The sequence below is a fragment of the Heterocephalus glaber genome, unplaced genomic scaffold (genome assembly GCF_053883595.1).
Source record: "Heterocephalus glaber isolate CG9 unplaced genomic scaffold, H.glaber_assembly_v1.0 deba00001497, whole genome shotgun sequence".
Classification (NCBI taxonomy): domain Eukaryota; kingdom Metazoa; phylum Chordata; class Mammalia; order Rodentia; family Bathyergidae; genus Heterocephalus; species Heterocephalus glaber.
Genome location: NW_028258320.1, coordinates 28,866,647 through 28,889,055, shown reverse-complemented (window position 1 = coordinate 28,889,055; position 22,409 = coordinate 28,866,647). Strand labels below are relative to the sequence as shown.

The 22,409-nt window shown below is 35.5% G+C and overlaps 1 protein-coding gene across 1 annotated transcript in view; it reads right to left on the bottom strand.

Annotated features, from left to right (window-relative positions):
* The window catches only part of Ipmk (inositol polyphosphate multikinase), a 59,714-nt gene that overhangs the window by 14,055 nt on the left and 23,250 nt on the right, over window positions 1–22,409 (bottom strand). Inside the window, exons 3-4 of the mRNA XM_004858308.3 lie at window positions 16,874–16,970; window positions 7,607–7,779 (exon numbers count right to left, since the gene is read on the bottom strand). Of these exons, the coding sequence (XP_004858365.2) occupies window positions 7,607–7,779; window positions 16,874–16,970 (270 nt within the window). The remainder of the gene's footprint in view (window positions 1–7,606; window positions 7,780–16,873; window positions 16,971–22,409) is intronic.

The following is a 22,409-nucleotide window of genomic DNA, read 5'->3' as shown; positions in this document are numbered from 1 at the left end:
AATAGTTGATTATATGAAATGATAAAGGAGGAGACAAGAAACAGTTCAACGGACACTCAGCAAACTCGAAGATGATATAACCAAACAGACAACAAACTTAATAAAGGTGATCAGTGAACTTATACAAGACACTAAGAAAAAGTAAGCTGAGCTAAATACAATATAAAACATGAATGATCAGGTTAACAAAGAATGAAGAGACCATGAAAAAGTTCCAAACAAATCCAGATTAAAAGTTCTATTGAAGCCGGGGATTTAGCTCAGTGGTTCTGCCACCTGCCTCACAAGCACAAGGTCCCAAGTTCAATCCCTGGCACCAAAAAAAAAAAAAAAAAAAAAGTTCTATTGAAAGTATGGGCAGCAGAAATGATCACTGAGAGAATAGAATATCAGAAGCAGAAGACAGGGCTGATGCAGGTGAGCATATACTCAGACATACCTTAAAAACAACAAAAGAACATGGAAAATGGATCCAACAACTGCTAGATGACTCAAAGAAGACTGATCTAAGATTAATTGGAATTAATGAAAAATCAGAAGACAGAGTAGCATTAAAAAAAAAATCTGATTACACAAACAATAGCAGAAAACCTTCCAAGTATGGGGGGAAGAATTTAACATACAAATAAGTAAGACATATAGAACCCAAAACAGCCACAATCAGAAAAGGACTTCTCCATTGCTCATCATTCTTAAACTCCCAGAAGTCCAACACAGGAACAAAATCTTAAAAGCTGTTAAAAACAACAAATCACTTAGAAGGATAAACCCATTAGAATTGCAGATTTCTCAACACAGACCTTAAAGGTCAGAAGAGCTTGGAGTGAAATGCTTCAAGTCCTAAAAGAAAACAATTTCCAATCAAGACTAATATATCCTACAAAATTAAAATTATCTTTCAAATTTGATGGAGAAATAAGGTATTTACACGAGGAAGGGCACCGTAAGAAATTATGACCACCAAACAAACACTCCAAAAAATTCTCAAGGATATCCTAGAAAGAAACAATGAAGCTAACACTGCCAAAAAGTCTAAGGGAATGAATATACAAGGCAGGGTGGGCAAGTAAGCAGAAGACATGATAAAAAGCAATCAGCAACAGGAAAGTAATGCAATGACAGGAATAAGTCAATACCTTTCATTAATAATTCTCAATGTGAATTGTTTCAACTTCCCAATCAAAAGAAACAGATTGCCTGGTTAAATTAAAAAACAAAATTCAGGGCTGGGGATGTAGCTCAGTGGTTTCACCACCTGCTTCGCAAGTGCAAGGACCAGAGTTCGATCCCCAGTACCAAAAAGAAAAAAAAAGTTTTCTGGCATTCTTTGGGGTGGGGATTTAGCTCAGTGGTTCTGCTGCCTGCCTTGCAAATGCAAGGACCCAAGTTCAATCCCTGGTACCAAAAAATAAATAAATAAATAAATAAATAAATAAATAAATAAATAACAAAAAACAAAATTCAATGCTATGTTTTATATATATATATATATATATATATCTCAAACACATTTAATCCCAAAAGAAATTCATAAACTAGAAATCAAAGGACTGAAAATAATATGAGGCAGGAAGCATAACAGGAGGCAGAAAGCAATCAGGAGTAGCCATCCTATTTTCAGACAAACTAGACTTCAAACCAAAACTGATCAGAACAGGCAAAGGAGGTCACTACATATTGGTTAAGGGATCAATTCAACAGGAAGAGATAATAAATATGAATATAGATGCACCAAACACCAGCATACAAACTTCCATAAAATTAAAACTACTGGACATAAAAGATCAGATAAACATTTATAGACAGAGACCTAAATACACCACTGTCACAAATAGATCAACTAGACAAAAAATAAATATCAGAGTTGAAACCAACCTTTGAACAAATGGACTTATCTACTGTTTTCCACTCAACAACAGAATACACATTCTTCTCAGCAGCACATGGAATTTTCTCCAAAATAGACCACATTCTAGCCCATAAAGCATTGCTTAAATAAGTGCAAAAGAATTAAAATTATCACTTGCAGAGCCAGGGATTTAGCTCAGTGGTGCCATCACCTGCCTTGCAAGCGCAAGGTCCCGCATTCAATACCCGGTACCGCCCCCCCCAAAAAAATTATCACTTGCAAATTATCAGATCATAGTGCAATAAAACTAGAAACTGATAGAAAAGCAAACTGCAGAAATTATGCAAATATGTGATGATTACACAATTCATGCTTTAATAATCAATGGGTCACAGAAGAAATTAATTACTAAAATCAAACAATAATGCCAGTACAACATAGCAGAACCTATGGGACACAATGAAAGCAGTCCTAAAAGAGAGGTTCGTAGTTCTCAGAAAAACAGAGAGGGTCAGAATGCCCACATCAGGAAAACAGAGAATGTCCAGAGAAATAATCTAATGATGCATCTCAAGGTCTTAGAAAAACAAAAGCAATCCAAATTCAAAGCTAGTACAAGGAAGGAAATTATAAATATCAGAGCAGAAATCAATGAAAGACAAAAAAAAATACAAAGAATTAGTGAATAAAAATTTTTAAATGAAAAAAAATAATCACTGAATTAAAGAGCTGATTCTTTGAAATAAAAAAGACCTTAGTCAATCTTGCCACAAAAAAAGGAAAGACACAAACAAATCAATGCAATTATTAATGAAAAAGGCAATCACAATGGAAACCACCAAAATCCAGATTATAGTAACTATTTTAAAACCCTGTACTCAAAAACATTGGAGAATTCTGAAGAAATGGATAGATTCTTAGATATACTGTATATGAATTACTAAAACTGAAACAAAAAGATATAAAAACCCTGCATGTTCTAGTAACATGGAATGAAATTGAAGCTATAATACCAAAAAACCTCCCAACTAAGAAAAGCCCAGAACCCCAATGTATTCACTGCTGAATTCTATAAGAACTTCAAGAATGATCTAACACCAATACTCCTCAAACTCTCCAACACATTCCTGCCAGCTTGAACCACCAATGGTACATGCATGATTCTCCCATCAGGGGGCTTGTACCACTGGTGGTACTAACAGATCTAATCACTTTTCAAATTATTACTATTAATAATTAAAAATTTATTACTTTTTTCATTAATAAAATCAATGAAAAGCCTACTGGGCCAGGGATTTAGCTCCGTGGTGCCGCTGTCTGCCTCACAAGCAAAAGGTCCTGAGTTTGACTCCCAGTACCAAAAAATAAAAATAAATAATTAAAATAAAAAGCCTACAAAGGGACCAAATCTAGTTACTTGAATCTGAATAATTACTGGCCAAACACACATATTAATACTATTCATACCAATTTTAAAAATTATTACAATAATCAACAAATTTATTTCATTAAAAGGAAATTTATATTCATAAAGTTTATCAATAATTAATTCTCTAAATTTTAACATGGAAATCTTACAAGTACCCCACTGCTGGTATATATAATATGCATTTAAAACTGCTGTACCACAAGTTAGACTATGTATTAAGAAACTGTAATCTGATGCTATCTGGTCTGCTAACGCAACGTCTTTCCTTGAATTACTGTATTCAAAGACTTCCTGAGAAGCAGTTCAAGCCACTTGATGCATGTACTACCAATGTCTCAAGCCAATGGGAATGATTCACAGTTGGTTGAATCCATAGATGCAGAACCCATGGATATCAGAGCACCAATTGTTCTTTATCATCCACTTTGCCTCTCTCATGTGTGTGGGGGGGGGCGGGGCGGGGCGGGGGGACTTAGGGCTGAACTTAGGCCTCGCACATGCTAGGCAAGTACTCTTACAATGTGGTACACTCTCAGCCCTCAACTGTACTGTGAGTGAATTGAACGTCTCCATAAAGATATTTAAAAAGAAATACAAACAAACCTTTGTTTTTTTAGGGAAGCAATATATCCCAGCAGAGCCGAATCATGCAATGCCTTTTTCACTTATCCTGTATGTGTATCCTAAAGGCAACTGTTATGGCTTGTGTTTAAATGTCCCCCCAAAGCCTCATGCGATTCTATGGAGGGCTTTTTTAGAGATGGATGAATTTAGAATGTGTGATTGATTCATGGTGCAATGCTAGGCTCAAGGGAACTGCAATTAAGGATGTGAATGCTACCTCCACTAAATAGTCTGGATAAGATAAAAGGGGCAGAAAAATTAAGTTCCCTTGTTTGCTTGCTTTTGCTGTCTTCTGAAGCCATGAATTATTGATCCTCTGCCATGTGCCATCCTGCCTTGGAACCAACTGATTATGGACTGAAACCTCTACAAACAGTGAGCTAAATAAACCTTTTCCCCTTTAACTTTGGATATCAGGTATTTTGTCTCAGCAACAAGAGAAGTAAAGAAGACAGCTATGGAGACCCACTGAAGAGTTTTTAAATAAGGGAATGTCATGATTAGATATACATTTTCCAACATTTACAGTAGACTAGCAAAGAGCAAAACTGCACATGAGAGAAAAAAGTCTAAAGAGGGGATAATAGTGATAACAAGATGTTTGGAAATTAAAATCAATAAAACTGATGACACCTCTGAGAGGTAATAGTGATACCAGGTTTCTACTTTGCAAAACTGGATGTATAGTGATATCATTACAGAGACACGGAATAACAGAGATTTCATGTTATTGTAGTAAGTTTGTAAGAGGGATGAGTGTCTGTTGTGTCTGTATTTTAAGATGTCTTTAAGATCTCTAAATAAAATGTCTAGTAGACTAAGATAATATAGTTCAAGAGATCAATGAAAAAGCACAGGCTAAAGATATACATTTGGAAATTGTCAGTGTAACTGATAGTAAATCAATGAGAACAGAAGGTACAAAATAAGGAGAAATAGAAAGGGGGGAGCATTAAAATAGAACCAAGAAATAGCATTTAAAGAATGCATAAAAAGAAATGTCCTGGCAAAGATTGCAAAGTGTCCTTAGGAAAAAAGCAGGGTGGGTGGTAGGGTGTCACAGACACAAGAAAAAATGTTTCAAGGAGGAGTGGTCAGTGTTAAAGGTTGCTTTTCAATCTAAAAGAAGATGAATATGAAAAATGCTACTTGGATTTAGTGACATGCAGGTATCATTAGAGACCACTGAAAAGAACCAATCTCCTGGCACGATGGGGCAGAAAACAGACTGGAATGGGCTGAATTTTGAGTGGAAAATAAGGAAATGGAAATAGTCTAGTTCTGAAGGGGAGACAAATTAAATCTACAGCTAAAGAGCACAGCAGGATAAATGTGAATTTTCATTTTTTTTTTAAATGAGCAAAAATGTCAGTGACCAGGCAGAAGTTAAGGTTGCAGGAATAACGAGAGAATTAATAGTATAAGGTTTTTGAGTAAGAGAAAGAACCAGAGGGCAAAGGAAAGGGCTGTGTTTAGACAGGATTGACCGTTTTCTAAAGCAATCAGGAGAAATAAAGGGAATGAGAACAGCTGAAAATAAGATACGTACTACATCTGTTAGCAGAAAATTAAGGTAAATCTTGTCGAATGGTTTTTATTTTTTCTGAAGTGGAAGGCAAAGCCATCTGCTAAAAGTGAAAAGGAACATGGAGAGTCAGAGATCTATAAACAGTGGAGGTTTAACTAGCTGTCCAGTCAGATTTCTGTGGGATGCCTGTTTCTTGTTTTATAATCATTCTTTACTCCTTTCCCCTCTGCTATATACCCACATTTAATTATAGTTTTCTAAAACGAAATGACTACTTGAACAATTTTTCTGGTTTTATTATAATCAGAATATCACATTCAATTTGTTAATAACAATTGTTATCATCACATTAATAATAATCTATAATACTTCCTATTGGCTCCCCTGTTTAAAACTCAAAAGCAAGATTCATGTACTGTCTTACATGATGAATTTCCAAACTACCCACTATGCTTATTCATGAATTTTTCTTCCACATATCTAGAAGACATACCATATGTTTACAGAGGATGTTTTTTCCCCACAGTACATCATGACTGTGGTACTGTCTATAAAATGGCCATAACAATTCTTCCTTCTCATCCCTGTGTGCACTGTCACTATCACTGTGACTTAGCTTTATCTACCATCAGAAGTGGAGTCTGTTTCCCAGCCCTATCAATCCAGGCTGATCCTATCATACACTCTGATTACTGACTCTCAAAACGACGGCTAGTAACTTCCTAACCAACAGTTCAAGAGTTCTTGCAGCTCCTGATTGTGCCTCTTAGAATGTGGTAATGTGCAGTGCTTTTCTTTTTTGGTACCAAGGATCGAACTCCGGTCTTTGCGCTAGCGTAGCAGGCGGTGAAACCAGAGGTAAATCCCTGGCCCTAGAATGTGGTAACGTGACATGAAAAAGCTTGAGCTAAGGTCTGACAGGTGACACCACAAGGACAAAAAGCTCTGCCAACAGTCAATACCAACTTCCAGACAAAAGAGGGAGGTCAGTTTGGACCAGCAAGCCCCTTTTGAGTCTTTAGGTAATGCAGCCAGATGAGAGGTCCTGGTGTGATTAGGGAAAGAACTACCTGAGCCCAGCTGTCAATCCAAAGGCTGACCAATAGGTACTAAGTTATAGACAGATGGAGAGACAGGTCTGATGGATGAATCAGATGGATGGATGGATGGATAACAGAAGTTCTGGTGCTCTACAGTACAATGGGGTGAACATATATAATAATATGCTATATATTTTAAAAAGCTAGAAGAAAGGATTTTGATCACCACAAAGAAACAATAAGTATTTGAGGGAATAAAAATGCTTACCAGGCTATAAACATTACACAATGTATATTTACATGTAAAATTTTTATATATGTTAAAAATAAAAAATTCTAAACTGCCAATCATAGAATTGTGAGCACATCCGGGCTGGGGATTTAGCTCAGTGGTTCTGCCGCCTGCCTTGCAAGCGCAAGGACTCGAGTTCAATCCCCAGTACCAAAAAAAAAAAAAAAAAAAAGAATTGTGAGCACATAAAAAAACTGTTTTAAACCACAAATTTAAAAACCTATATTTTAATTTCTTTTTTATTTTAAATTACTGAATATATAAAAATGGCATTTTTCTCATGGAAACAATCATAAGTAATACTGTTTACTTTTTTTTTTTTTTTTTTTTTTTGGTACCGGGGATCGAACTCCGGTCTTTGAGCTTGCGTAGCAGGCAGCGAAACCACTGAGCTAAATCCCCGGCCCTAATTTACTGTTTACTTTTAATATTTATTTTTCACCTGAATTTAAAGCTTCTTTAAAACAAAAGTACCAGAGTTAAAGTCCTGAGGTTCAGTCGTACACTCATTTATATATTAATCACCTAGTATGTGCTAGGATCAGACACTGACCATATATTTCTATCGATGAACACGAGATTAAAAATCCCTGCCCTTGTAACGTTTACAAACTGTAGAGTTATAGATAATCCAATTCTAAAACATACTATCTTCTTTTTTTTTTTTTTTTGGTACCGGGGATCGAACTTGGGTTCTTGTGCTTGTGCAGCAGGCCGCGAAACCACTGAGCTAAATCCCCGACCCCTACATATTATCTTCTTACATACGCATACTATCATATCCATAATTTTCAAGGAAGAACGTGTAAACAAAAATGTATACTATACTGATAATCACTCTTACCCTCATGCCAAGCACCAAGAATCCAATCTCTTCCATTAATGGGTACTTGCTGACCTGTTGCTGAATCTTCTCAGATGAGGCAAAAGGATCATAGCTTTTTCGACCTATCTTTACATCCATTATACAAGGCTTTTTAAATTTATGGGTCACATCTTCCAGTTTTAGGTATAAATCTGTTTTTGAAGAAAAACCTTAATTAGTAAAAAGCAAACATATGACTACTCAAGTACTGTCAGTGGAAAACAAAATGAAGATATCTTAAAACAGAAAAAAAATTAAAATAAATCTAGAGTTAACGGTTATTAACTACCTTAAAAAAAGATTGAGTAAAAAAATTCATAGTAAGTATAAATATCACAGAGAAACTTTAGTAGGATATAAGTTAAATATATTCAACCATAGCAAAAGGTATAAAATAGATATAAAGTTTTAAGGGCATTAAAAAGGAAATGAATGAGCTTATTTAAAAATCTACTACACAATGCATTCATCCCCTTTTTGAATATAACTTATGCCATCTATGCCTCAGTAAGAGATCTTAGTATTTTAAAAGTTTACTCTTCACTTAAAATTTGAAATAAGAATAAGTCTCTCTCATAGAGCATAAACAGAAGTATAGGTTAAGATATAGTAAATCAATCTAAATGATTATCATTGTCAAATATACATTCTGGTCTTACTAGTTAGTTTCAAAGAGAAAACAAATACTTCGCTTTGCTTTACTTTTCAAAATGTTGATCTGTAAATCCCTTTGACCTGCTGCATACATTTTCCCACAGAAAACTTAAAATGGAGATTCACAGATAACATTATAAAAGCCCCAATTATCATACACAGATGAACTTCTTACAGTTTGGGCTTGAAAGCAAGGATCCAGCCAGGTCCAATGAGAGAAGGAAAGAAATTCTTCTCTCTTTTCCTGGGTAAAATAACTCAAAGTTTTGAATGAAATCATGATTCATGATGTTTTAAGCCCCTCAGATTTAAGTGGCATAAATCTTCTCCTTCAAAGGATATGAGATAAAGAGCTAAGTTTTATCCCTTAAAGGTAGGAGGAGGGTTTTGACTATGTCGATGTCAAGGCCAAATATGACATAAGGAACTGCAGCCCAAGAACAGTACTGACATACAAGGAGCCTTTCACACTCCTGACAGACATCTTCAACAAGGATAAAAGAACATACAATGAAAGGCATTGGGACACGTGGGAACCTTCTGATGAAAGAGCTGGAACCCACTGACGCTTTTATGCTCTAGAAGATAACCTCAGAATGGGAAAGGAAGCAGCACAGGACAATTCCCTTCAGATCCTCTCCTACCACCTCCAATCAACTGGGACAAAAAGGAAATACATCCATGCTCTTTCTACAGCTATATAGAATTTCAGCAACAAGGCTTGAATTTCAAATATCAAAAAAGACTAAAGATTCTAACACAGTGGATACTTGTCATTCACAAGTTATCATCATTAATTTAAAAACAAGACTCCAAAATTCCCACTGAGGTGAGGATGCGCATGAGAACAGTGACAGTCAACCCAGCAGCTATATCTCAGTGTAAGCTTATTTTCAATTTGTCAACTTGGTAGTGATTAAAAGCACAATAAAATGCTTCTTTATGATATGAGAGAAGCTACAGTTGAGACTTTGTAAATTTGAATATAAAAATTCCCATTTTTCCTTTCTCCTCTTGGAGAGGAGGAAAATACACAGGCAAATTATATTTTTGGTAGGAATATAATGTTTGCTGAATAAATGTTTGCCCTTCTCATTCCTACTGCCCTAATGGAACTTTGGACTGGGCCTTGCTCACACTACAATAAACTGAGTCATTTCTTTAGTAAATAGGGTTAAGTATCATAGGGGTTTCACTCTTGACATTTATTCTGACTAGCCAAATGTGTTTTTCTTTATCTTACTTTCAGATTCTTCATATGTTCTATATAACTAGAGTTACCAAATAATTGCTAGATTATTTATTAGTCTTCAGAAATAAAATCATAAATTAAGGCATAGTGAGGATTGGTTTGTTCTTGGAATTTGAGTATGGCTTGAATTTTAGGTGAAAATTAAGAATTTGAGATTCTCATTTCAATCTTTCCTTCTAAGTTACAAAAACTAAACACCATGGGCCGGGGATTTAGCTCAGTGGTGCTACTGCCTGCATCGAAAGCAAAAGGGCCTATGTTCAAATCCCTGGTACCAAGAAAAACAAAAACAAAAACCACTAAATACCAAACTTGCTTTAGAGATGTGGAGTTCTTAAAAAAGAACTGAGGTTATGCATCTATCAGCTTACCACAAGTACTTCTGAAAAAGGCAAACAGGAAAATGGGAGCATGATCTGAACATTGAGATTGTTACTGATTCTGTTATAAGTTGTCATCTCTATATAAATCTGGATATTAATTCACTCTGATAATGCTGTAATTCTTTCCATAGAATAAAGCTTAATTCAAAGTAGGTAAATCTTGGATTCAGTCACTTAAATGATCAAAGACATTTTACGACCACACCACCTCATAAGGAAATGCCACAGACTGGATAACAAATGACACCTTTTTAGCTAGGCCCCTCTAAGGGTGGAGTAGGAGAAGTATTTTTCCATTTGTAAGTCACAAGTAGACTGTGGATTCAATTTAGTGGTCAGTAACCAAAAGTTCCTTGAAGAGAGAAAATACAAAATTGAGTACTGTTGTAGGGTTGGTCTCAATCTTACAACATTGAGCTTCAATCTAAAAATGTGCTTTGAGTCATAGACAAAGTTGTTTTTAAAAACACTTGATTAGGCTGGGCGTGGTGGTACACACCTATAATCCCAGCACTTGGGAGGGTGAGGCAGGATTGCCCTTAGTTCAAGGTCGGCCTGGGTTACACAGTGAGTTCAAGGCAGCTTGAACTATACAGTGAGGCCTCATTTCAAAAAACCAAAACAAAACACTTGATTAAAAAGAATGTCACTGTGTACATTGTGTCTACCCAGTGCAAGAGCTATCCACAGACCCTTAGAAGTTTTCCCTTTAGAGTTACTGTTATGGACCCTCGAGTTAAGACCAGTCTGACATACAAACTTGGGTTATGGCCAGAATTTTGGTTTTAACTTACGACCAAAGTCTTGAGTTACAACCCGAATGCTGGCCACTTGTACTTCCAGATGGTCTGAAACAGATTTAACCGTTAAAGGGTTACTGGAGAAATCCTGGGCCAATGTCTCTCTAAGGAAACTGAGATCTGCCTATACACAGGAGAGAGACAGAGAGAGAGAGAGAGACTGACTTTGAAGGCTGTGTAGAGGAGTCTAAGCCTTGACCAACTTGAGTTACATCCAGCCCTCAGGAATGAACTGAGTTCATAAGTCAAGGGTCCACTGTATTTTGAAATCCAACCCGCCTTGGTCATAGTCACTGAAGCTGGAATCCAATACAAACTTAGCCAGTCTTACCAATTTGGAACTGAGACTCAAAGATAACATGATGGTGACCTGGGTCTGGGTCACTAACATATGCCCTAACATGTAAAGCCCTTCATGAAAAGTAAGATTCCTTTGGTGGGGCTAGCACAGGAAGGCAGAGAAGAGGAAAGGTTAATAAAATATGCAGAAAGCTATATCCCTGGTCTCTGGCAGGTTCTGGTTTCTAGTTCTGGTCCCATCTTGGTTGGGCTCAAGTGCATAGCCCTTGGCTTTCATAAGACACTCCTGTATCCTTAGAGTAATAAAGTCTTCCTTTTTGTTTAATCAAGCACAAGTCTTTTACTATAACTTACACCCAAAGAATCTGAACCAAAATGATAAGTTTAAAGCAACTGATTTGGAAACAGAAAAAAAGTTCAGATGTCAGCTCTATCATTTGTTAGCTAGCAACCTCAGAAGCATTTCTATATGCCTCAGTTATATGTAAAATAGAGATAATTACAGAATCTGCTGTAGGGTTAACATGAAGACTAAATGAGACACTGCATTGCAAAGTGCTTAATATAGTGTCAGCACTAGTTTCATAAATGAAGGTTAAAACAATCTACTCCTTCCAAAATAAAATTGTATACATTCAGTACATTACTATATAAGACACTCCTCTGAAATATATAGGTAAACAAAACAGATAAAAACCGTGCCTTCATAGAGTTGCTTTTTAAGAGTAGAAATAGCATTTTATTTAGTATAATCCCTGGCATGAATCTGGTACTCAATGAACATTTATTATCCGTTAAGTATACATGAATGCTGAACACACACACCATTGGTAAATACTAAAATGTGACTGTAAGATGATTCTCTAGAGTCTACTTTTCCAAGTAAGATAACTTTTTTCCCCCCAGCTCTGGAAATCAAACTTAGGACCTTGCACTTGCCAGGAAAGTACAGTACCACTGAGCTAAATCCCTAGCCCTCAGGTAAGATAACTTAATAACCACAAAATAAAAAGACAGTCACAACTCAGGCATTTGATAATGGATATTCTCCAATTCTAAGGCTAATAGCAAGCCTTAGTCTGCAGTTAAACATTAACAAAAATATCTATTAATTAGATATTTTTTTATCTCAAATCAAAAAATATGTATCCTGACTACAAAACATACTCAATCTGATTACCAATCTCAGGCAGGCCTTATAATTGCTCAACTATCATACTGTATTTTCCAAGTCAACTCATCTTTCTATCCCAAGATTACTATTTCATACTTCCTCAAAGTTTCAGCTGTTTCTCTATTTTTTAATTCTGAAAGATTAGATAATAGATGGTACGGATTATTGCAATAAATGAGTTTTAAAAGCTATATTAATAATGAAAAATGACAATGACAAAAAGAAAATGTGTTCTAAAGTACATTCAAAAGAAACCTGATGGATTAAAAAGATAAATATGTTCCACTTCTAATAGTTTAGGTTCACTGTGACTAAGGTCAAGAATATAAATTAAGACTACATTACTATGATACTTGAAAAATACAATATGATTGTCAGGTAAAAGGGCCGAAGACCAAGATCAGACCAGGCCACAACAAGCCTTTATTAGGGGAATAGATCTGCCAGGCTGTCTCTGAACAAAGGAGAGACAAAAGCAATATGGGTGGGGCAGGGAGAGTCTTTTATAGAGACTGGGGTGGGGTTTGTAGGGGCTGAGGGGGGGTTGAGTGAGGTAGTGACTAGGGAATGGAGGAGCCCATGATGTCACTAGGTGGCAGGAGGTGAGCGAGTATTAGGCTACTCTCTAGGGGGGAACAGGGGCATACTGGGAAGAAGGGTTTATTCTTTGGTGGGAGCAATCATCTTGGCATGAAGTCACACAGGGGAGGGGGCAAGACATGATAAAAAGAGGGCAGCTACTATACATAATAACTGCTGAGGTGGTGGGAGACCTATCAATGATTATGTCTTAAGATGTAGTTTACAGGGCTGGGGATTTAGCTCAGTGGTTCCCGCGCCTGCCTCACAAGCGCAAGGTCCCGAGTTTGATCCCCAGTATCAAAAAAACCCCCCAAAAACCCCCAAAAATGTAGTTTACAAATACAGCAGTGTGAATATTAAAAAGGGCTATTTTTACATATATAAGCATGTGTGTATAAATAATAAAGATAGCACAACTAACTAGATTTACTTTTTTAAACTATGGAAACTCTCCTTAAAACAACTTACAAAGCCAGTCTTTCAGAAACCCAAGGCCTGGCATTTGTAAAGCCCATATCCAGGTAGTCCCTAAAGCTTAGTGCTGGTCGGTATTTGCATAATAAAAAGGACATTAGCTCTTCATAAATAATTGGTATTTCAAGAAGTCATAATTAAAAGTGTAGTTAAAGAGGTTATGGTCAATATTCTAACACTTATCCATTAATTCATTTTAAAACTATGCATATAATTTCTATGATTTTTTAAAAAGATTTTTTTGAGATAAAGATCACAAAAATAACTACCAGATACTATATTCCAAAATACAACACCTTATGCTGTTATAAGACTATCAAGTAAGATTTCTCATTGACTTTACCAACAACATTGTTAACATGCTCAAAATGTTTATATACTTTCATGATGTTGGTAATAGTATAAAACTATACAAGGTTACTCTGAATGAAGAAAACTTTTCTATATAATTATATATGGTTATCTTAAATTAAATATAAGGCTTATATTTGTTTCCTAATATATAAGGTACAAAAATATTTCTACAGCAAATTTTCTATGTTTAGAATAGTCTTGGATACTTAATGAAAGACAGAAAATTCCCCAGAATCAAAGGTAGAAAAATAGAAATACTCAGACTACAGAAGGAAAACAAAAACAATGAACAGACAGAGTAAAGATGAAATAACTAGTCATCCTTTTCAAAGTAAGACAAGGGGGAGGGCATTTAAAAAATTGCAAGATAACTTATTTAGATCCTAATGAATATTAATGATTCTATAAATTATGAAAATGTAGCTTTCAAGTTTCAGTAAGTTTTTTTGACCTCTCTGTCTGTAAAATCTACTAGTAGTATTTGCTACTGTCTTCATTTCTAAACCTCCTAACAAAACTGGAAAGGCCAGATGGGCAGCAAATGCCCTATTAATGAAGCTAAATGCAAAAGAGAGAAAATCTTGTTTTTTGTACCTACCAGCCATTTCTGAGAAAAAAAGTTGAAGTCGAGATGTGAGCCCACTAAATGGGTAAAGGGAAAGAGTAGGAAGAGACGTAAGTGCCAGTTTGTTCCAGTACCTGCTTCTTAAAACTTGACTAGTAGCAAGATCCAGAAACCTACCCACAAGGGCACAGATTATACTGTATTTGATACCTCTCAACTTGTTCAAATCTACTTGATGTTATACTTTTCTATGCTTCCAAATAACAGTCTCTAAAGGTTCCTGACATTATGTGTACTGGGCTCAAATATGTTTATACATGCATATAAACAAGATTTATTATATACATTTTCAAAGATAAGTGCTAAAAATGTTAATATTAAACCTACTGGTCATATTCAAAAATTAGATAATGGTGACTACTGTACAACTCTGAATATACTAAAAACCACTGAGCTGCATGCTTTATAATAGGTGTGTTTTATGGTATGTAAATTATATCTCAATTAAGCTGTCATAAAAAAAGAAAAATCACTATTGGTAAACACATTCTTATGCTTCAAATTGTTACATAATAACTTCATTGAGCAAGTTGGCTTTATTGTACTACTTTCAACATTTTACTATTTTGGTTTATAGTTTTGTAAAACTCTTGAGAACCTAAGATGGCTAAAAAAAGAAAAAAGGAAATAATGTATTTCACACTGTGTAAAATATAGTAAAGCAAACCACAGAATTCTACTAAAATTTAATAAAAAATTAGGTTTCATGGTCCTGTGACCTAAACATGTGTATAGGTTTGCCATCTTATATTTATTTCATTTACAATCAAAAGGGTAAGAACAAAAAGATGATCCTGTGATACCTCTAGCAAAATCAAACCTAAACAATCTGGTACAATTTTGTCCCTCTTCTTCCAGAGAAAATAAAGAAAGGTCAGAAAATGGGGCAAGGATTTAGCTCAGGAGCTCCACTGCCTGCCTCGCAAGCACAAGGTCCCAAGTTCGATCCCTGGTACAAAAAAAAAAAAAAGAACAGAAAATCCTGAGACAACTGTTGGTATTACTAGACCCCTGTCCTTTATTTGCCTCTTGCTTAAATTTTTTCCTCCTTTCTCTCTTTTCCTCGGCTCATCACCAGTATTTCTAGATATATTCAACCAAAAGACAGTTCACAAGATATTTTCATAACATACAGAATGTAGAACATATGCAAATTTATACAGTATTAAGCTCAAAAAGATGACTGAGTTAGTGAGGTTAGCAAAACATGTAAATACTAAAGGTAAAAGCTAAGTATTTCACTTGTGAAGTTAATTTCAAAGCAATATGCTGCTCTGAATCATAGATATATGCACACATTTGAAACTGAAAGACGTTTAAATGAAAGGAAGTAATATAGATTAAGCATGCTTAGTCCAAAAATCTGAAATCCAAAATGCTCCAAAATCTGAAACTTTTTGAGCACCCACATGACACACTATAAGTGGAAAATCCCACACCTGACCTCATGGGTCAGATCAGAGTCAAACCCAGGGGCATTAAAAATACTGTAAAAAATTACCTTCATGCTATAACGTGCATATAAAACATAAATGAATTTTATGATTACATCTGACTTCTATGAGTACAATATCTTATTATGTAGAGCAAATATTCCAACATCTGAAAAAAATCCTGAACCTGAAACACTTCTGGTCCCCAGAATTTTGGATAAGAGATACTAAATCTGAAGTTAACAGAGTCTTAGCTTTCTTTTTTTCTAGAGAAAATACAGAATCCTAAATACCCAAAGCAACCATCAACTTACTACAAAGGTTCGCACAGAGAGATATCATGATTCCCTATTAATGAAATTGGCACAAACTGGAGTCCACTCTCGTTCTACTCTCAAAATGAGATTTAGTCTACATCAGAAAAACATGAGGCTTTTATTTAACGTAACATCACTAAACTCTAACACAGCTCTGCAAAAATTTGTGCTTTAATAACACTATAGCTTACTCATAAACCCATTCAAGTTTGAAAACCCTTCCTTCACCATTCACCTTTTGTCAATAGGTAGGCAGGCTGCTCATTTAAGTTCTGACCACTCTGGCAAAAAGCTTTCAAGAGGCATATACTACTTCAAGTATTAACCAATGTTAAAGGAAAAAAATTTCCTTTAAAATACATTATTTTGGGCCAGGGATTTAGCTCAGTGGTTCCACCACCTGCCTTGCAAGCTCAAGGTCCTGAGTTCGATCCCCAATACAAAAAAAAGAAAAAAAAGAAAATAAATTACATCATTTTGTCATCTATGAAACTTCCCAGTGTTTTTCAAAAGATTACAATTTAAAGACCGGAGGTAGGGGATAAAGAAGTAGAATAGGAGACACACAGAAATTATTTACAGAAAATAGTTTTAGTATCTTTATTATTACTCATAATAGGAAAAGAAAATGCAATAAACTAGGAAAGAACATTAAATGCATACACTAAGTACTAGATATACTTTTATTCAATAATGAGATCAGTCACTCATATATGCCATTTAATAAAATGATTAAAAAAGAAATTATTAATAAGTTTAGTTATTAGAGAGGGATTAGAAAGAAAAATATATATCCCATGTTCTCATATTATATGTTGAGTTTACTTTTTAATAATGCCTTTTAGAAAGCCAATATCATGAATTAAAACCACAAGATGTATTTTTAAGAAAATATTACCATTTGGTGCAGTGGGAGGTGACCAGATACCATAATATTTTGGCAAATATTTTCGTAGCTCTAGAAGAACACCATCACTACAATCAGCAGCATAAACCTGAATCAAAGAGAAATATAACACTTGTTAATGTTTTATAATGCTTTAAAACTGCCCTACACATTTCTCAAATAAAGCACAATAATAATGAATCATAATTTATCTGGTAGGCATTCCAACTGGAAGTAAATGTGGAATAAGCAAAAAAGATTGCTATGTATCTCCAATGAAAACTACATATTACTTAGAGCCTATTCTTCTTAGTATCTAATTCTATTCTTTCACTATCCTTGAATTATTTTATAACCATGTAAGCTGGAGATAACTGATGCCAAATGTAAAATAATTCTTGTCCACAAACATAAAAATAAATTCTGACCGAAGGAGGTTCAATTAACTTCCTGCCACAACCCACAGAGAGAGGGAACTTACTGTCCACGTTTAAATTCATCTCAACCTCTTTTTATTTCATGCAATTTGTGCTTCTTCAATTTTCCTCTTAAGTTCTAATAGCTTAGGTCCTATTGAGCCTTCAAGGACCAGTACTCTTATCTGATACAAATTATTCAACAAAATAAATAAGGATAAGCTCTTTAACTCATTTTATGAACCCAAAGACACTTTATATCAAAACTAGATATGGATACTATATGAAGAAAACAATAGTTCAACCTCATTTATGCTCACAGATGGAAAAAAATTTTAAGCACTGAGTAAGCAAAATCTAAAAACACAAACATATGTTCAAATAGTTTTTATTTTGGAAATAAAAGATGATAACAGTATAGAAATTATAAGTTTCCACATTAACAAATTAATGAAAACTCACACAATCATTTCAATAAATACAGAAAAGATAGCTAAAAAACATTAAATACCCATTTGTGTTTTAAATTGTTTCTTAAAAGAAAAATAAAAAAGATTCTGTGTATTTTCCTGCCCCTGCCCCCCAGCCATGGCCACACACCTCCAATGAGATTGGCCTGAATCAACTGCATCCAGGGCCCCATGCCCTTTTGCAGCTGGGAGGCACCAGAAAGAGAACAAAGAGCAGGAGAAGAGTTGAGGTTAGCCATTCACTTCTCTAGTGACCTCCTTACCAGGTTTTATCTTGTCATAAACTTGCCTTCCCTGAGGGGTCCCAGTAACTATGTACTCCTTGGCCCTTCAGGCCTACAGATGCTGTTAATAGTTTAGATCTCCAATGCATTCCTAGGCCCATGTGTTAAAAGCTTGGGCTCCAGGCTGGTGCTGTTGGGAGGTGGCAGAACCCTTAGGCAGGACTAAGTGAGAAGTCCCACATCCTTGGGGGTATGCCTTGGGAGGGGAGTTTGGTAGAGGGGTCTCCCTTTCTTTCATTTTCTGTACCTGGTCATGAGGTGAACAGGTCTTCTCTGCCACATACTCCTGCTATGACATGGTGCTTCATCATAGGCCCAAAATTAACACTCAACTGACCATGGACTGAAACCTCCAATTACAAGCTAAAATAAACCTTTCCTTTTAAATTCTCTCAAGTACTGTTATAGTAATGGAAAGCTGACTAACACAGAAACTTGGTAGTGAGAGGTGGAGTTGTTGTTATGATCATAACTGAAGCAATATGGAAGCATCTTTGGAATTGGTTAATGGAAGGAGTATGGAAAAGACTGAAGGAGCAACTAGAAAAACTAAACAAGAATGTTTTAACAGGACTTAATAGGAGGTTCTGGCAGAAGCTCAGAAGACCAGAATGCTGACAGAAATGCGAATAGTAAAGGCTTTGCTGATGAGGTTACAGAGAGTAATGAAGACTCTCTTGGGAATTGGACTAGAGGTCACCCTTGTTACATCATTGCCCAAAGGAAGAAAAAAAAAAAGAAGCAGAAGAAGACTGCGTTATATTAACGCCCTTGGACTTTGTTGGAGACTAATACTAATGGTAATAAACCCATTTATCTTGCAGCGGATATTTCAAGGCAAAGCGCTCAGGCGGCAGCATGGGTATTAGTGGCCATTTTTGGTCAGATTTGTAGTAAGTGAGGCCACAAAGGCAAGGCTGTCTAGATTGGGTGCCCACTCCCTGCCACAGTGTGCCCCAGGACAAGAAGCAGTAGGATTTCATGTTTGCCCTACTAGGTTTTAGTCTTGCTTTGATCTGATCCTTTTGTCTGTTTTCCTATTCATCTCTTTTGGAATATGATTATTTATCCTGTGCTATTGTATCTTAGAAGTTTGTAGGTTTTTATTTTTACAGTGTCTCACAGTTAATAGTTTCTTGTGAGTCTCAGAGGAGATTTGAACATGGACTTTCAAGCAGTGCTGAAACAGTTAAAAGACTTCGCAGACTCTTAGAGATGAATTGAATGCACTTTGCACTCTAAGATGAACATGAACCTTTGGAGGCTAAAGGCAGAATGCTACAGTTTGAATCTTAAGTGTCACTGAAGGGCCCATGTGTTAAAGGCTTGGTCTCTAGCTTGGCACAATTGGGAAGAGTTAGAGCCTAGTGGGAGGTCTTAGCTCATTGTGGGTCTCCTAAAAGGGATTATAGGAGGCTGGTCTTTTTCTCACTTTCTTTTTCTGTACCCTTCATCACAAACTCCCATGAGCTACTACTGCCTCATCACACTGCCCAAAATTAATGGGGCCAACTGCCTGTGGGCTGCACCCTCTGAAACTGTTAGCCAACATGAACCTCTTCTCTTTATAAGCCAATTAACTCAAGTATGTTACAGTAACAGAAAACTAAAACTGATGGTATAACTATCTCTTGCATGTTGTCTCAAGGCCTGACCATACTTTTGTAAACAATCTCTTTATTAAATTGCCAGAGTGCAATATTTGTTTCTTAACAGAATCTTGACTCATAGAGAGGACAATTTCCTTAAACTGAGAAAAAATATCTACCACAAAATTAGTTTTTCTTTTTGAGACAGGGTCTCACCATGCACTTTAGGCTGGCCTTCAATTCACTATGTGGCCCAGGCTAGCCTCAAACTCATGGCAATCTTCCTACCTCAGCCTTCCAAGTGCTGGGATTACAGGTGTGCCCCACCACACTCTGCTGGTCATATTTTTTTTTTTTGGTACCAGGGATCGAACTCAGGTCCTTGCGCTTGCAGAAGCAGGCAGGGGAACCACTGAGCCAAATCCCTAGCCCTGCTGGTCATATTTTAATAGAGAAATGTTATAAAGAATTACAGGAAATGAGTTAAGTGACACCACGATTGCTTCTATTCAGCATTAAATTAAGAGATTCTTAATAAAAGAATATGGACTCAAAATAGCCAAAAATTTAGAATCACAAAAGATATTAACTGTCTATAAAGGCCTAAAGGGGCTGGGGATTTAGCTCAGTGGTTCTGCCGCCTGCCTCAAAAGCGCAAGGTCCAGAGTTTGATCCCTGGCACCAAAAAAAAGAAAGGCCTAAAGTCTTTCAGATACATACAATTTAATACAAATTCAGGAATACACAAATATCTATTTTATTTTTATATATTAGAAATCATTATAAAGAGTAATTTAAAAATATTGTAAACTATGAAAACAAAAAATAAGGCAATAAGGACAAATCCAAAAAATTATGTATATGACCTTTAAAAGTAAATATAAAACACTTTTTTCAAAAAGGAGACATTATAGGCAGAGGATGTAGGTTAGTGGACAGTACTTGCTTTGCATGTGCAAGGCCCTGGGTCCAATCCTGAGCACAATGGGAAAGAAAGCAGTATGTAACAGTAAAAACCAGCAATTCTAGGGCCAGGGATTTAGCTCAGTGGTTCTGGTCCCTGCTTCACAAGCACAAGGACCCGAGTTCGATCCCCCGTACCGGAAAAAAAAAAAAAAAAAAAACCCAGCAATTCTAATGTCAGCCTATCTTTCAAATCCTAGAGTTACCATTCACTGTTTATATGATTTTGCTACAATTATTTGAACTAATTATGCCTTAATGAGCACATCTGTAAAATGGAAGTCTTAGTTAACTTTCTCTCATTGCTGAGATAAAATACCCAACACCCAAAGTTAAAAGTTAAAAGGTTTATTTATCTCACAGTTTGTGGAGGTTTCACTTTATAATCAGTTGGCTCCACAACAGCATGGCTTGGCATAGGGGCTTCACAGAGGAGAATAGTTTATGGAAGCCACAAGGTAGAAAAAGCAATAAGGGAACCATAACAGTGTCTTTCTGCCCCTTTTATCTTATCCAGACTACCAGGATTAGGGTGGTGCCAAACCAATCCGTGCACTATTTAGTAATCACACGACCCTAATCCCAGCATCACACACTCCAGATGCAGCCACTTCTGAAAAAGCCACCTATGACCACATGAGGCTTTGAAAGGACATCTAGACCCAAACCATAACAATGGGCTAACAACAAAATTGAGCCCATAGACTGTTGTGAGGATTAAATAATTAATATTGGTGAAGAATTTACACCAGTACCTGGCACAGTGTTACAAAAGTGTTAAATAAAATACAGAATAGAGATAAATGCTATGGAAAAAAACACTCAATACAGTAAAAAACATCAATTCTCCTTACATTAATAGTTTGTTTATCTGAACAAGAAAAAGAAAATTCAAAAAAAAAAGAAAAAAAAAAATTCAAGAGAAAAAGGATAAAAGAAAATTCATAATTACAGATGAGATAGTATTTTTACCTATTAGATTTAATAAAAATGGGAAAAGATGATATTCAGTATTAACTGTACTCTATAATACACTTAGAACCTATTGTAATATAAACTAAAGAGCAATTCAGGAGTACCTACCAACATTTAGAATGTTCAATTTCACATGCTAATCCAACCTATAAAACTTATATATACATAAAAATGCTTACTATCACTGCTACATTGTTTTAATGACAATAATTCTGAAAAAATTTTAACATCCATTTATACAGTTAATTCATCCACTGCAATATTATGAACTATTAAAGTAAATGAAGCACAACTCTAAGTACAGACGTGGTATGTTATTAAAGGAAAAAAAGCAACCTGTAAGATCTTATATATAATTTGTGATGGTAAAATATATATATATTTTTGATAGAAACATCCCCCCCAAATATCTGAAAACCTACCTTCTAAACTGTTAAAAATATTTATTTTCATGAAAAAGATGTTGAGAAAGGAAATATTTGAAAAAACTTGTAATTTTTATTCTAATTATCACTTATTTAGTTTTTTTAATGATGAAGCAGTAAGATCACAAAAGTTCAAAAATCACTGGTTATGAAGTAATGATTAGAACAGGCCTTGGCATATTCAGTAAATGTTATTATCTGGTACTATGAAGAAACTAAGGTTCTAACAGTAAATCCCTAAAAGTCACAGAAAGATTAAGTGATGAAACTAACTGGAACACAGAGACTCAACTGTCTGAACTCTAACCCATTATACGCTCTATACTGCCTTTCTAACATGTGAGGAAACTGGGGATACCTGATGCTACAGTTTGGATCTTGAATGTGACCCCAAAGGCCCATAGTTAGAGGTTTGGTCTCTCATTT